Below are 14,438 nucleotides of genomic sequence, written 5' to 3'. Positions count from 1 at the left end.
GAGTGTTTTAAGTTCCGATCCTGAAAGTTAAGAGTATCATCAGAGGGCTGTTTTGTATTTGTACATGTGTGTGCTTACCCCTACGACAAACAAAGAAGAGCGAGGTGATTAAAGTGGATTTATGAAGACAGAAAGAAAACGCCAAACGATCAGGAAACACTGGGTGTTAAATGTGTGTGTGTGTGTGTGTGTGTGTGTGTGTGTGTGTGTGTGTGGCATGGTTGTTGGAAATTCGAAGGTACAGGAAAAAACAAATCTGTGGTGAAAAGTTTTTTTTGTATATCCTCTGCAGTTGGTCAGCCAGTTAAAAGAGTCCATGCCCAGCTTGAGGCGAAGATGCATTAATAGCGGATCAATTCGAGGTATCGGAGTGCACACTTCCAGGTCCTTCTGTCGGAGATATCACAGAAGACGGAGTCGCTGCATCTTGCCATCCCCCATTAGCCTGGGACACACACAGGAAAGGTTGCGATTACCATCACACTCTCTGCAACATGAGCTTGGTACATTTCTTATTCCTAAAATGTAACTCAGCACTCTAAAAATGGAGATGAGGCTTTGTGAGATTCTGGTTGTGTCAGCTGATGTTAAAGTGTTGTGCACACAGTGATGCCGTGTGATTAGTCCAGCATCCTTTGCATTACAGTAGCATCAGCAAAGAGACTCTTGGAAACAAATTTGTCCCGTGTCCCGACCAATGGAAGCAGCCCCTGAAATCAGTGTCTAAGCAGATTTCAGCAGTGGCCGACAGCTTGTCGCTACATATTCTCCTGTCAGTCAAGAAGAGGGAGGGCTCGGGCCGGGTGAGGTGGGGAGAGCTGAGTGAAAGTGACAGGGCAGGGCCTCTCCAAGAGAGCCAGTCTTAGCCAGCCTGACTTTGCTTTGCTCCAGGCATGACCTAGCCTTTACTGGATCCTTCTACGTCACCACCAACAAAGCTAAAGGTTAGTCTATGCTAATATATCTATAAGGCAGTTTTAGAGTTGTTGCTGCAAAATCGGAGCTATGCCGCAATTCTGACTCATTCCAAATATTTTATGACTGTATTACTCTTTTCCTCCGATGCTCTCTTTTCATGTGTTAAGGTTGTTTCGTGCCGTCAGTCGCTGCTTTAGTAGGGATCATGCTGAGCTCTGGTGAGCCAGTAGGCACAGGTCTACACTGTGCATGGAAGTGAGAAACCTTGTGAGAAAGTGAAAAACACTTGATCCTGGTAGGAGTTGACATGTCTGAAGAGCTTATAGCAATAGGGCTCCAGCAAAGCCAAAATGACACCAAAAGCATTGAGTGCTGGCAAACAGCCCCCACCATTTGTTTACATGAAATGTGTTAATTTCTCTTCACAGAAATCATCTTTTAATTTCCAACACTGCTGTAAATCTAATGCCTTATTTTTTTTTTTGATGCTTAAGCTTTAAATAATATTAGACTGTGAATATGCGCACATTTTACCCAACAGGCATAACAATATAAAGAGCAAATACTGAGGTTCTGATATAGTGCAGAGAGAGAGAGAGGCAGAGGGAGAGAGAGAGAGCTGTCTGGTGCTATTTCTCTCTCTCTCTCCCTCTCTCTTCATCCTCCCTCATCAACAAAATTAATCTTTACTCTGATAGCTTCAGATTATGCGCTGCTTTACAAAAAGGCGCCATATCAAACCTCATCAAGGAAGATGGAATTCACGTCTGGAAAAGGGCTGCGGGCGATCACATGTTCATATTTTATCATGAAGATAAGGCTATGGAAAATTCTGTGAAGCATTTCAAAAACAGCTAAATGCAACAGATACCGTGCGGCGAGAAAAAAAAAAGCCCTTTTTTTCATCTCATTTTAGGGTTTGAGTCGAACAAAGTATTAAAAGATGTTTATTAAAGTGAAGCTGGAGATTCTATTTCCCCTGCTGTGTAATGTGTTTTTATTAACTGCAACTTTTATTCATATCAGGTGACAAAGTGACAAGATGTCTAACATTGTAAGGCACATGCTTAGGGAAGCTAAAATGTGCAGCACCTGCATTAGATATAATCAAAATTAATCCGTGCAGCACATTTTGATGACGAAAAACAACAATCAACACGTGTAGCCAATAAAACCTCCACTTACATTCAAGCCATGTGGACTATACATAGTGTTTCCCCCAAGAGCATCATTGTATCCTGCCGTCTGACTGATAACATGGCGCAGGGTATCCACCTGAGGGGACAGACAAGGTGGACACGCTGGTCAACTCAGTGTCTCAAATCAGGCCAACACTAACTGTAAAACATGCTCGGTGAAGCAGCAGATACTGACTAGTGTGAAATCACAAAGGGGCTCCTGAGACAGCAAATGTACTAACCAGATTTTCTAATGAAGAAAAAAAAAGAAGAGGCATACTGACATTACTAGCATGCTCAAATCTATTACATGTTCTACAGTGGCTATAGAATAATAAACAAATGCACAAGTGGCAATAATGTAACAAATACACTATGGCTGCTTTTAGTTTTACTTTAATCGTGAATAAGCATAGATTTGTTTTCATAAATGCGTGTGTAGCTGCGTTAAACAAAATGGAAGACATCAACAACACACAATAACAAGATGAGACAGGAAGATAGCAATACAGAGTACAGAAAAAAAGGGGGGAAACACGGTACCAAAAACCCAATACCAACCCAAGAGTTCAAGTCAAAGCCAAATGCATTCACAAAACTTAAGCTGTTTGGAATAGTAACCAGTAAATTGCTTTGTGGCATGGTAGCAGTGGGGTGGGATCATATTTTGGTTGCCAAAATATTCCATCCAAAGCGAAATAGTCAGTAAACACTTTAGTCAATTGGAGGTTTCAGGTATTTTGAACTGCCCCTCGCATGAGCAGCGTGTTTTTCTTATTTTCTATTTCTGGTTTAAACGTGCTTCAGACTGCACTGTGGATGGCTCAGTACACAGGCAAGACAAGGACAGCTCTCTGCACTGGTAGTCAGGAACTGTCCCTGATTGTTGATCCTACCTGTGACTGTACATTGGCTCCGACTTGTGCCCCTTGGTAAGAATCCCCATTCAGACTCTGCATGCTCAAGAACATGTCCCCAGAGTTTGGGAGGTTAAAAGAACCTGAAGAACCTGGAAAGGGAGGATGTAAGTAGCTGAATACATGATAAGGCTATAAAGGGAAAGCACAGACGCACACACACACACACACGCACAAATAACGCAGACACACACACACACACATATACCACGCACGTGTCTGCATACACAGACCCAACTCAAGCAGGATAATACACTGAAGAAAGACTCCCATAAAGCAAGCAACTATAAGGGTGAAGGGAGGGAAGCAAAGAAACAAACAGAAGAGGACGGTGTGCAGAGGGACTCAAGAGGGTCTTTTTCACGAATGCGGTGGACACAAATGAAATGAAAATCACATGACACAAGGGGGCCGGTTCTATATGCGGTTGGTCGCTTAAGCTCCCAATTGTTCCACATCACCTACTTCCAATCTAACGTTGGCAGGGAGGTATCACATGGTAAATGACAAGGACAATAAGAAGCTTATGAAAAGACCAGTACCAGTAAACATGTTGGTTAAAAGAGTGTTTTTGCTCTCTGCAGAATCCAGCTGAAACTCTTCATCTTTCATCTGGAATCCTGGGTGCAAGAAAAAGGGACCACTTCATAAGCTTACCACATCCCGACGCAGGTCAACCTAGTCCAAACTCAGCATTACATTACTCATTAAACCGGACTAAGCATGCCCTTTTTTAGGCTTCATGTTTTTATTTGACTTCAATATAAACTGCACATAATGCCATTTTGATATAATACCATTACTGTAGATAAAATGCGCCCAGCAATTATCTTTCATTTTATTTATTTTTTTTTAAAAAAGCACTACCATTCAGTGGGATTACATACCATTACATTACAAATGACAGGAAGTTGACAGAAAGTCAAGGGAAAACAAATCCCATGGCATCCTTCTGAATTTTTTTTTTTTCTATTTTGCCAAAAATACATGTGTTCTCGGTTCACAAGTCAGGAACGCTCTCTTTATGCATGAGTTTGCTTGGCATCAACTGTCTTATAGACAGGAGACACTGTGATCCCCAAGCTGGGAGCAGAGCCTGTCACTCTTGAATCGTGCATGAGTGAGTGAGGCAGGTAGGCAGCAGGTTAAGGGCTGAGGTAGAGGGCAGATCTTTTTTTTTTTTTTTTTTTTGTCTATATGCAGGAGTGCCTACCGGAGTTCGGTGTGGTAGGGGAGTTGGCCTGGCTGTTCTGCACTGCAGCGGCTACAGCGTGTGCTGCATTGACAGCAGTCTTGGCGGCATACAGGTTGGCTTCTTCCTGAAACTTGCCGATATTTTTCTTGTACCGGATCCTTTTGTTGCCAAACCAGTTGGATACCTGTGTGGGAGAGCAGAAGGAGGAGGAGCAGAGGAGTCAGACGTCAAGCAACCACAGCACCGTGCACTGAGCAGTGTGATTGTTTCAAGATGTCATGTTTGGGTCCATCAAGTACCCAATCCCCGGCCCCTGCAGTAATGTCCGCCGGGTACACAAGCTAATTAAGCCATAATCAGGAGCCACTTGTGTCTTCTCATGGATGGGAGCATGACATGCTCTCAGATCTGTCTCCTGACAAAACTAAAACACAAGGGGCTCCTATTGCACAGACACTAAAGTCAATGTATTATATATATTTCTCATAGCAGGGCTGATTGTTAAAGATACAAATCCCTCAGTGAAATGTATGAATGTTCATATTTTACCCTCAAAAGAACGCTCACTGATTCCAGATCAGTGAGTCTAGGTGATTGACACCTCATGTAAATACAGGCACACAATTAGTTAACTTAAGTGATTAAATATTATAAGCCAAGTAAATGCAGCCGTAATTTGCTCATTATATTTAAGGCTGCATGTCAAATCTGCGTGAGACATAAACAGAAGAATTGAAAACATTGTATATCTGTGTTAAATGTTCATATTATTAAAGCATGCATAGCACCTCATACTCTAATAAACTGTAACCCTTAATTAATGGTTGGCCTTTGTAGCTGTACTCGAGTGCTTTAATTTTGAAAACAACAAAACATTAATACAGCAATGATACATTTGTGTGTGTGTGTGTGTGTGTGTGTGTGTGTGTGTGTGTGCTCAGTGATTCTGGAAGCAACTTTTGTTTGTAATTATCAAAAACAAGAGTTAGAGGGTAAAGACCTGCAGACATGTGAAGCAGTAAACACAGATTATCGGGGCAGTCAGTGTTAATTGATGTGTTAAAAAAAAAAGAGAGAAAAAAGGAAAGGAATATTTTACCGAAGTAAAATGGAACTCTAAAGGCACGAGGAAGCATTGAGTCCAAATAAAATGGAAACTGGGTATATTCAGATTTAGAGCAGTTGGAAATGCTAATTTTGTTGAATTGGAATGACGTCCAACATCAGTCAGACACTGAAAAGTTGTATGAGGGGCGAACCTTATGTGTGAACGCTGGCTGTGCAATAACAGTGGAATAATAATGAGATGATGCTTGTTTTTAATGGTTCTATAAATTAGAGTGTCTTGTCTCTGCGCTGCTGCTGCCCCCCTCTCAGGCCCTGCAGCCCACGGCTGGACCAGCCAAAGAGCAGCTGCCCCTAATGACGCTTTATTTAATTTCCACCCATGTGCTTAAATTTTAATATCCCCAGCAGCCCGCCAATGCTGTGGCGTAAAAACTGACTGGATTTGCAGGACATCAGATCATTTCTATCCTGCACGTCTCTGTGCTCTAAATCTTTAATATCTAGGCAATTAAAATTAATGACCATTCAGGCGAGGCCCACTGTTGGCAGGGTTTCCTTGACATCAATTGTTTGATGGGTTTACCTAGAGGTTAAACTAACAAGCAAGGTTTAATTGGAAGCAATGAAAGCCCTGGCCATCATCCTTTTTACTTAACCTGCTTATGGTGGATTGTAGAGCCAAAGACGATGCAATATTCTCGCTCTTTTAGACAGCTCACAAAAATGCCCACAAACCCCTGGAAATCATCGAAAAAACGTTTTCTAAAGCTCATCAGTCTGTTTAATTTAACAAAATCTTCATGCAAACAGTGTCTTAAACGGAACTACATTCATTAAAATGTCAGCTGTGGTGTTTGCACATGAAGACATATTTGTATCATTAAGTCTGAAAGTTGACAGTGGTGGATTTACACCAGCTTACTTTTTACCATTCACCAGTATGGCAGTGATGCACGCTAATTCTACAGTTTTATATTCAAATGCGATTATTTCACAAGTTAGTAACAGTTGAAACGTAAACTTTAATCACTTTACTCTGCTTTTGTCCTTTATGATGGAGTGTGTCATGTCTGTATTCTACCACTATATGGTGTTACAAGCCTGGACACACTCAGCAGTGTTGGCATCAAATCCTCTTATGCTACACCACCCTTCTCCGTTCTACACCCACACCCTCTCACACCCACCCACACACACACACACACACACATTTCTCTCCTGCCCGCTGACCTCTGGCTTTAGTGATTCTCAGGTTCAGCTAAATATTGAACAAATGCACGGCACTGTAAGGTGTGGAGCACAACCCAATCTACAGAACTAATTCCCCTTTTATCTTGTGGCAGGCCATGCATTCAATTGACTCCTATGTGTGGCGAGAACCAGGTTGTGAGATTGAATTACCTGACATCAGCAGCCTCAAAGGCAGCGATCGTATAATGACCATGCAGACTCCTTGCAAGAACACGATATCGCTGCCTTCATTGTTGCCCACTAGAGAGGCCGTGGAGCCGTGGTTAATAATTCAAACTATTTCACCCTATTTCAGGTCAATACTCCTCGCTAGTCAATGTAAGGCAATGCACGATGTGTCTATGATCTCAATATATGTGAGGTTACAATGCCCTGAGCCTTAAATACAAATACAAAGGTGGTGTCACTGGCTGTGATACCATTAATTATACAGGCCGCATTAATAATGAATAGGAACTCAAGTGTTAGCTTCTCGAAATTCACTATGATCTGAAATATTGAAACGTGTCACTCTGAAGAAAGATGTAATTGCTATAAACAAATCTTTGCCTTGCTGAACCACTGACACAGATTATACCAAATATGGCCTCCGTAACAAACCACAGCCATCCAATCCCATGCCTTCATTCAGGAGCCCAGCACATGCAGTGACAGAGGGAATAAGACGGCGTCCTGCGTTTAGAGAGCCACTTAGGTAATCGCAACAACGTCAATAGCTCATTGCACTTAAACTGATTTCTATAAACAGGCAGGATTCAGTATTAATCAAATCAGACACATTGGCATGGTCAGATAATGTATTTTGTTCATTTTTAAGATTATCACAGCGGCATTTAAATAGAAATAAAACACCGGGTTTGAATAAAGAGGCTTTGGGCTCTCAGGGAAGATGACATCAGATGAGCATCACGTGCATTTTAAATGATCCCCGCTAAAATGATGCAGGGTGTTTCGTCAGCAACGATGCATTGAGCAACGCTGCGGACTGATATTGGCACACCGCTCACGACGGATGGTTTTTACTTATGGAACTGCTTGCGCAATCAACAAAGCCCACAAAAAAAGTATTTTGTGGGGTGTTTGAAAGATGACTGAGCCGAGCCCTCAGCGCAGCCACAGCGAGCGGCTTGTGGCACGGTGAGGGATAACACACTTACACTGCACTCGGCATCATGTCGAGCCTCCGACTTTGTTACTCACTTAAAATGAGCCAAAGCACTAAGAATAAGTCAATAAGAATGTCTGCCGTGGCCTCCGCTTGTCGAGGAGTACGCCACTAATGGGGCCTGAGATGAGTTCAAGTGAATTTTTAAAAGCCTTCTAATTTCTGCACAGACTGATTTGTTCTCATGGGAACTGGTACAGTGGCATGTTTTTGCGAGGCACTCAGAAAACAGAGTGGAGCTCCATTTGTGAGGGTCGGTGGCCATTTCTTTAAACGCTATAAAGCACGTAGTGATGGGGGAGGTGAATAAACTCAGAGCGCAGTTTGAAGATTCAAAAGACCACACAATTAGTCGACGCTCTACAACAAACAAAAAAAAAAAAAGAATGTGGTAAACAATAGCCAAAAAGTAAAATTTCATGTGACACATTTGTACACACATAATATGGTGATAACATGGGTGTAATTTAAAAAACATAAATCAATCAAAAATAGTCTTGTGTGTTCTTGTGACTTAAAGGTGGGATGTAAAATGCTGAAAAAAATTCTTATCCACTCTTTTTGAAAATGCCAATTCCAACTTGAAACACTTGTCATTTATGATAACATTAGCATTGGTCCAGTAGTGTGAGGGAGGGACGTTCTGTGCAGTGGAAAACTGTGAGGCTATTACATACATAAACAAAGGAGGTACAAAAAATGAAAAACAGTGGATCAGGAGAAGTTATGACATACCTGTGATACTGTGATGGTGCTTCCCACCCCCTGAAGGCAAAAAAGAATGGGCTTTTACAGTATCTGACTCTTCATGACTACACTCAATATACCCCTCAACACCCCCTCCCCACACAGAAAAAAACACTGCAGATTATTGTATAGATTCTTGTGTCTCATGCGGACAACCATAGAACAATAGAGTATCAAAAAAAATCTAAATAGTAGTCACAATCATAGCAGAAAAAGGGAGCACAGGATGATAATACTTTGGATGTGGGGGTTAGGTGTGAGAGATATTGCCTTCAGGTTTACCCGACAAGGAGCTATATACTATATATAAAGTGGGAAAGTTGCATCTTTAACTCTAAAATATAGCTGTGAATTAACAAGAGTCCAGCAAGGTCACTTGAACAGCAAACATACAAATAAATACCCAGTATCATCCAGTGCTCTGAAGCACCAGACTTTAACTGCTTTTCTTAAAGTAATGGATGATGCCATTTTTTTTTTTTTCTTCCCTGCTTATGACCTGAGCGACTGACCAGGCAACAGAGAGAGCACACATGGTGGATGGGAATGAGAGGGGAAAATGGCAGGGGACCCAGCGCTGGGGCGGCTAAGGAAGGACAGCATAGTGCTTTGATTGAGGCCAAGATGATATAGGCCTCCCCTCCCTGTGGCCCTGCTCTGACTGACTGGGACCAGCCTTGACTGAAGCATCATTAGGCAGCCACAATGTCAAGGTTAGCTAAGGACATTGTGTCTTGGTGTTGTGACCTACGGTAACTATCCCTCTAGGCCTCAGGCTTTCCCACCCTGATTACCCACCAGCTACTGTTAGAGGAGCACTACCCACCTGGGAAACTGTGATGCTGCACTTCTTGGCCAGCTCCTCTTTAGCCTCCTCGCTTGGATATGGGTTGCTGAGGTGCGAGTAGAAGTATTCGTTCAAAATTTCCGTCGCCTGCTTGCTGAAGTTTCTCCTTTTCCGCCTGAGTGGGGAGCAAAACGAGAGAAAGGCAGGGCAAGCCTATTAGTGGGGACCAGCATTAACTCATCCATTTGGATCGCACAAATTGCACAATCAATCTCACACATAAATGGTGAAAATAATGAGGAATGGGCTCTAAGGGCCCTCAGGAGCAGAATATCGTGTCCTGCTCCAAGAGTCTCGTCAACACACAGAGGACCAGACTCCAACCAACAAACTGACAAGCGCACACACACACACACACACACACACAAAAACAAACACACACACACAGTCACAAAACACATACAATGTTTAATTTGGTCTGTTGGTCTGCAATCTCCAGTCCAAGCGTGTAATGTGTAGAGTTTAGTGCAGCGGATGGGTGGGCTTTGTGATGGAGCGCAAAGCCCAGTCGGAGTGCATCTCGGTACATTATAGAAATCACGGCATGCACAGTTGAGCATTGTTCCTGAAGTGCCACAGCCCCAGGGGTCTCCAGTAGAAACAAGCAAACTCTAACTAGATCTGGGTCCCCTTCCCTCCCAAGGGCACTACTTATCATGTTGTTGAGCATTTGCTTATTTTGCCTTGTTTACTGCGCTTCACACAGGCAACGGGCAGCAAATGTGCTTCCACTTGGCTTGTTTGGCCCGAACTTGTGCCGCTCTCCGCAGAGCTCCACACTGCGCCACACTGCTAGTGATTAGAGTAATCCACAACACCTGCTGATGACCTCCCCTCCATCCATTACACATGACTCGGCCCCCATTTCATTTGGTCTTAACTGCTCTCAGGTGCGGGGGCATGATTGTCTTGGAAATGGATAATGCATGGAACACGGACACAATTAAAATCATGCATCTCTGCAGTGCTCATACTGTGTGCTGTGCCAGAAAAAGCCAGAGGAAAAAAAAACAAACTTTAGACCTGCACACAGTCTAAAAATGACCTCGCCCACTGGATGTGCTTATATGGGTCATACGGAAGGGATATAGGTTTACAGATACCAAACACACACACACTCGCACGCACGCACACACACACACACACACATATATGCACTACACGATCCACTGACCTGGCATCAAGGAATCTGGAGCGCAGGATCATGACAGCCTCACAGGTGCTCTGTTTCAGTTGCATCTGGATGGAGCTGAACTTACGGTGGATGATTCCCACCATGCGCTCAATCTCTTTGGGGGAGATGGGCCGCGTGCGAGACTGTTCCCTCAGCAGGTTCATCACATGGGTAGTGAATTCGTTACATGCCTGCCAAAGTGACGGAGGGACAGAAACAGCCAAAGTGAGTTCTGCAAACGTCCCAAGTCACAGCTTTCCCCAACGTACAAAAGCTCTTTGACTGACTGATTCTAAACTTGTGTCCATTTTTCATATAGGAAATGAGTTGATTACATGCGCGCTTTTTTGTTGTTGTTAAAAGCTTCAACAGAGTGCACTGTTTATACATTACTTTGATGACATAATAGGTGAAGTCATCTTTGAATATAAATGCAGATTTGCAATTTGGCTTGGCCCTAATGCAGAGCGAATTTAAACAGCTTTTCCTTAAACCAGTAGTTCATACATGATTAATTAGAATAACTCATTTACGTAGTGCACACTTTAGCTCATTACTCTGAGTAAAATTCGTTAAGTATTTACATTTAGATAATTAAAACCTGGAAACACCCTTAAGAAAGATGCATTTACTTCAGGCGAAGTGTTGTGTGCCCCCGCATACCCACCTCCTCTCTCAGAGAGCACGGAGTAAATTAGTCTAATTTACCTCTCTGGCTTGCTGAGGCATCACTGTTACACCTTCTATTTTCACCCATAATGCCTCTGTGTTTAATGGCAGGCTCAAAGTGCAAGGTGAAGGAGCTGATCAAACTTTCATTTAACACAGATGACTGAGGCACTCCTTTGGATCTCTATAATCAGCTACAACACAGTGAATAATACTGCAATCTTTTTCCAAGCTGATAACACGCTCTCCCCTCATCATGCATATGCTCTGCAATTTTCTTGCTAATGCAGGGAATAAGCCGCGCTGGCTGTTCTGAGGGGATGTGTATGGAGTCAAAAACTCAATAGGTCCATTTGAACACAAATTGAACTTTCAAATAGCTGGCAGTCACATAGTTATTCAAATATGTGGATGGTGAAAAAAGAACAAAATTCATGTTATTCTGCCTTTCTTGGATGTAGAGCAAAAGTGCATGACAAACATCTCCTTCTCCCTGGGAAATCTTAACCTTGGGATTGCAGAGACGCCTTACCTGCTCGTACTTCTCCAGCTCTGTGTGATAGATCTGTCTGATCTGGGTGAGTTTGGCTCTGTAGTCGGAATGTTCGATGGAGTTGTCGCCCGCCCCGCCGGAGGCCGCGGCTGCTGCGGCGGCGGCAGCGGATCCGCCACCTTTCTCCGGTCCCGCCACGCCCTCTGCCAGCAGCATGTTGTCTAAACGCATGAGCTGGGGGTCTGGGGGGTCCTCCTCCTGGGCACCGCGGATGCTGAGACCTAAAGCAACACACAAACAGGGGCAGAGGTTCAGCTAATGCCATCCAGAGATGCGTTTTAGACTGTAAAAATAATAATACTAACAATGAAAAACAGATCAAATAGGCCCAGATTGAATTGTTAAGTGCAATTAAAAGCATTATGTCTGCGCAGTCTGGTATAGTGTGATGTTTCCCCTGCAGGTATGAACTGGGTGCCTCCTGAGTATGTGCTGTGTTACTGTCGCCCATGTCTATGCCTGTTCTCCTTTATTTACACACTGCGCTGCACACTGTGTGTACGGGAAGGCTGACATGACAGCAACATCCATAAACTGACAAATGCTCAATGGTGAAGTGGCACTTCTACTCTGTGAAAGGATGCTAAACAGAAAACTATACCTCTAGTGAGTGTCTCTGTCTTTGACACAGTGAATGCTGGGAACTGCAAAAAGTAACTACTGTTTCCCTGCTTTCTATTTGCTTGTAAGGTTTGAATCTTGTATCATTTTACAATCCTGATTTTGCGATATTCTCAGAAGCAATGGTGGTTAAAATAAAAGTCTACATACTGCAGAATGAGAGTCAATTTTATGCTAAGTGCTCATTCATGAATTGTGTTCTGAGACCCTGCTGTTTATTTCCACTGGTTTTCTGTCTCGCCAGTCTGTCAGCAAGTCGTAATCACCCAGCAGATAGCGTACATGCACACCTTGATGCATTGGCAATGCAACCGCAATGCCAGGCTTTGCAAAGAATAAACAAACCCAACAAAAAACACTGCGGGTCAGAATTACAACAAAAAACAAGCTCGAGCAATCCACTCTAGTAAGTGGATAAAAATGTGGCTCAATGGGCAGTAAATACTGAGTGGCTACTCGAACGTTATGATTACCAGAGTTGTTTCAATTCAATAATCCCTCCCGCAATTCAGGGATTTTCAACAGCTCATTACAGCTTCATTAAGATATGGCCAGCCTCTGGATTCTAAATAAGAAGATTAGTGGCTCTATTGTGTCAGCCAGTGGGCATGCAATCAGAGGAGCCCTTTTACCACGCTTTGACCGACTGACCCTGCACACCATCCACAGGAGTAACCGCTAGAGAGGAAACACACATAAACACATCCCTGAATAAAAAAAAAAAAAAAAAAGAGAAATTATTGTAGCCACTCCTCTTGATGTTTTCATCTCTGTTGGTGTTTCGTTCGACTGCAGTGCCACTGGAAAAACAAATTTGCCTCTATTTATGGATCGGCTGGCTTTGAGTCTTTTAGGTGTAATGGTGTGAGAGGAGAGGATGAATGTGGCTATTTGTGTTGGAGACATTGAGATGCTGGACAAGGCTCCATCAGGCTTGCAGAGCCAAGCCATCCATGTGGACAATATGCCGCTGCTCCACTAACCCTCGTCCACATCACACTGCATCTGCACAGCTCCACCCAAAGCCCTCGTTCTGGACAGGCTCGGCTGTTTCTATTCCAGTTTGTGCAGCATGAAAACAAAATGGCACATGATTCAAATGTTGACTGACCAGATGCCTGGCTACATAGCTCAACATGCTCTAATAGCTGGTGGTTTGTCTGCCACTACAGTTCATATTTTCCTAATTCAGTATTTACTCCCACTCCGATTCAACACAAGCTCAGCAGGCTGCACTTTCCTTTGTGCTGCGGGTGGTGGTAAGTAGGTAGGCATGTTTTTCATGTCAGGTATATTAAATATAACTCTGGGACGCAGCGAACATTTCCACACCAAACCCAGTTGTCACTTTCACTCCACTCACTCTATATCCAGGGGAAATGCAGCTGAGGGAATTTACAAGGCTTTTCAGCTAAATGGGCATAAATCACTGGTTTCATTCAAACTAAATAATCACAGGCCATAAACAGCTACTAGTCTCTTACCATATATTACCACAAGGTTCCTGTGTGCAATAATGTGGTCATTCACGGCAAAGGAAAACAGAGCGAGACATTAGGAAGTGACATGTAATCCTGTTAGTCCACTGACATGTGGAGTGGCCATGACATTTTTATCATACGTGTCCATTTCTATTTGGGAAATCAGCAGGATAAAAATGATTACGGTGCTGCCCCTAGACGCAGACGGCCCTGCAGGAAGTCCACCAGGGTGTATTTGTGCCACAGCAGCTACGGCTGGCCATTCATAACACAACATGTTGGGAGGGATGATGCGTCTGTCTCAAGCATATAAATACTAAAAAAGAAAAAGAAAAGAAAACATAGCCCGCAGAAAAAAGATATTTTAACACTATTTTAAAACCAGGTGCAATGTATCTGTGTCTCGCTGTCCCTTTGTTGGAAGAGCTAAAGATTGCGGATTCACTGTCTAAGCTCAACATCATCGCACAACTTCCACAAAATAGGCTCGAGCGAGATAATATCTTTAATTTGCTGCGTGGTTGACAAATCTGTGCGGTAACTTGCACGGCCACAGTCACATTCTAGCAGTGCAATGCCGCTTGCCTGCTAAAATCCTTATCCTGTTTTTGTCTGATGATATGGGTATTAAAACAAGTTTGGGCACCCGAGTTT

General features: G+C 43.2%; 1 protein-coding gene across 7 annotated transcripts in view; it reads right to left on the bottom strand.

Annotated features, from left to right (window-relative positions):
* Window positions 1-352: 352 nt before the first annotated feature.
* Window positions 353-14,438, bottom strand: part of pbx3b (pre-B-cell leukemia homeobox 3b) — a 55,176-nt gene continuing 41,090 nt past the window's right edge. Inside the window, exons 3-10 of one of the 7 annotated variants that reach the window (XM_070903960.1) lie at window positions 11,662-11,903; window positions 10,461-10,651; window positions 9,266-9,401; window positions 8,428-8,457; window positions 4,227-4,392; window positions 2,993-3,105; window positions 2,104-2,193; window positions 353-445 (exon numbers count right to left, since the gene is read on the bottom strand). In XM_070903960.1, coding sequence (XP_070760061.1) covers window positions 353-445; window positions 2,104-2,193; window positions 2,993-3,105; window positions 4,227-4,392; window positions 8,428-8,457; window positions 9,266-9,401; window positions 10,461-10,651; window positions 11,662-11,903 — 1,061 coding nt within the window. Of the gene's footprint in view, window positions 446-1,152; window positions 1,162-2,103; window positions 2,194-2,992; window positions 3,106-3,555; window positions 3,634-4,226; window positions 4,393-8,427; window positions 8,458-9,265; window positions 9,402-10,460; window positions 10,652-11,661; window positions 11,904-14,438 lie in introns of those variants that run through there. The other 6 variants (XM_070903961.1, XM_070903962.1, XM_070903963.1 and 3 more) reach the window with 6 other exon arrangements.

Source organism: Enoplosus armatus, chromosome 4 (assembly GCF_043641665.1).
Source record: "Enoplosus armatus isolate fEnoArm2 chromosome 4, fEnoArm2.hap1, whole genome shotgun sequence".
Classification (NCBI taxonomy): domain Eukaryota; kingdom Metazoa; phylum Chordata; class Actinopteri; order Centrarchiformes; family Enoplosidae; genus Enoplosus; species Enoplosus armatus.
This window is presented reverse-complemented; position numbering and strand designations above follow the sequence as displayed.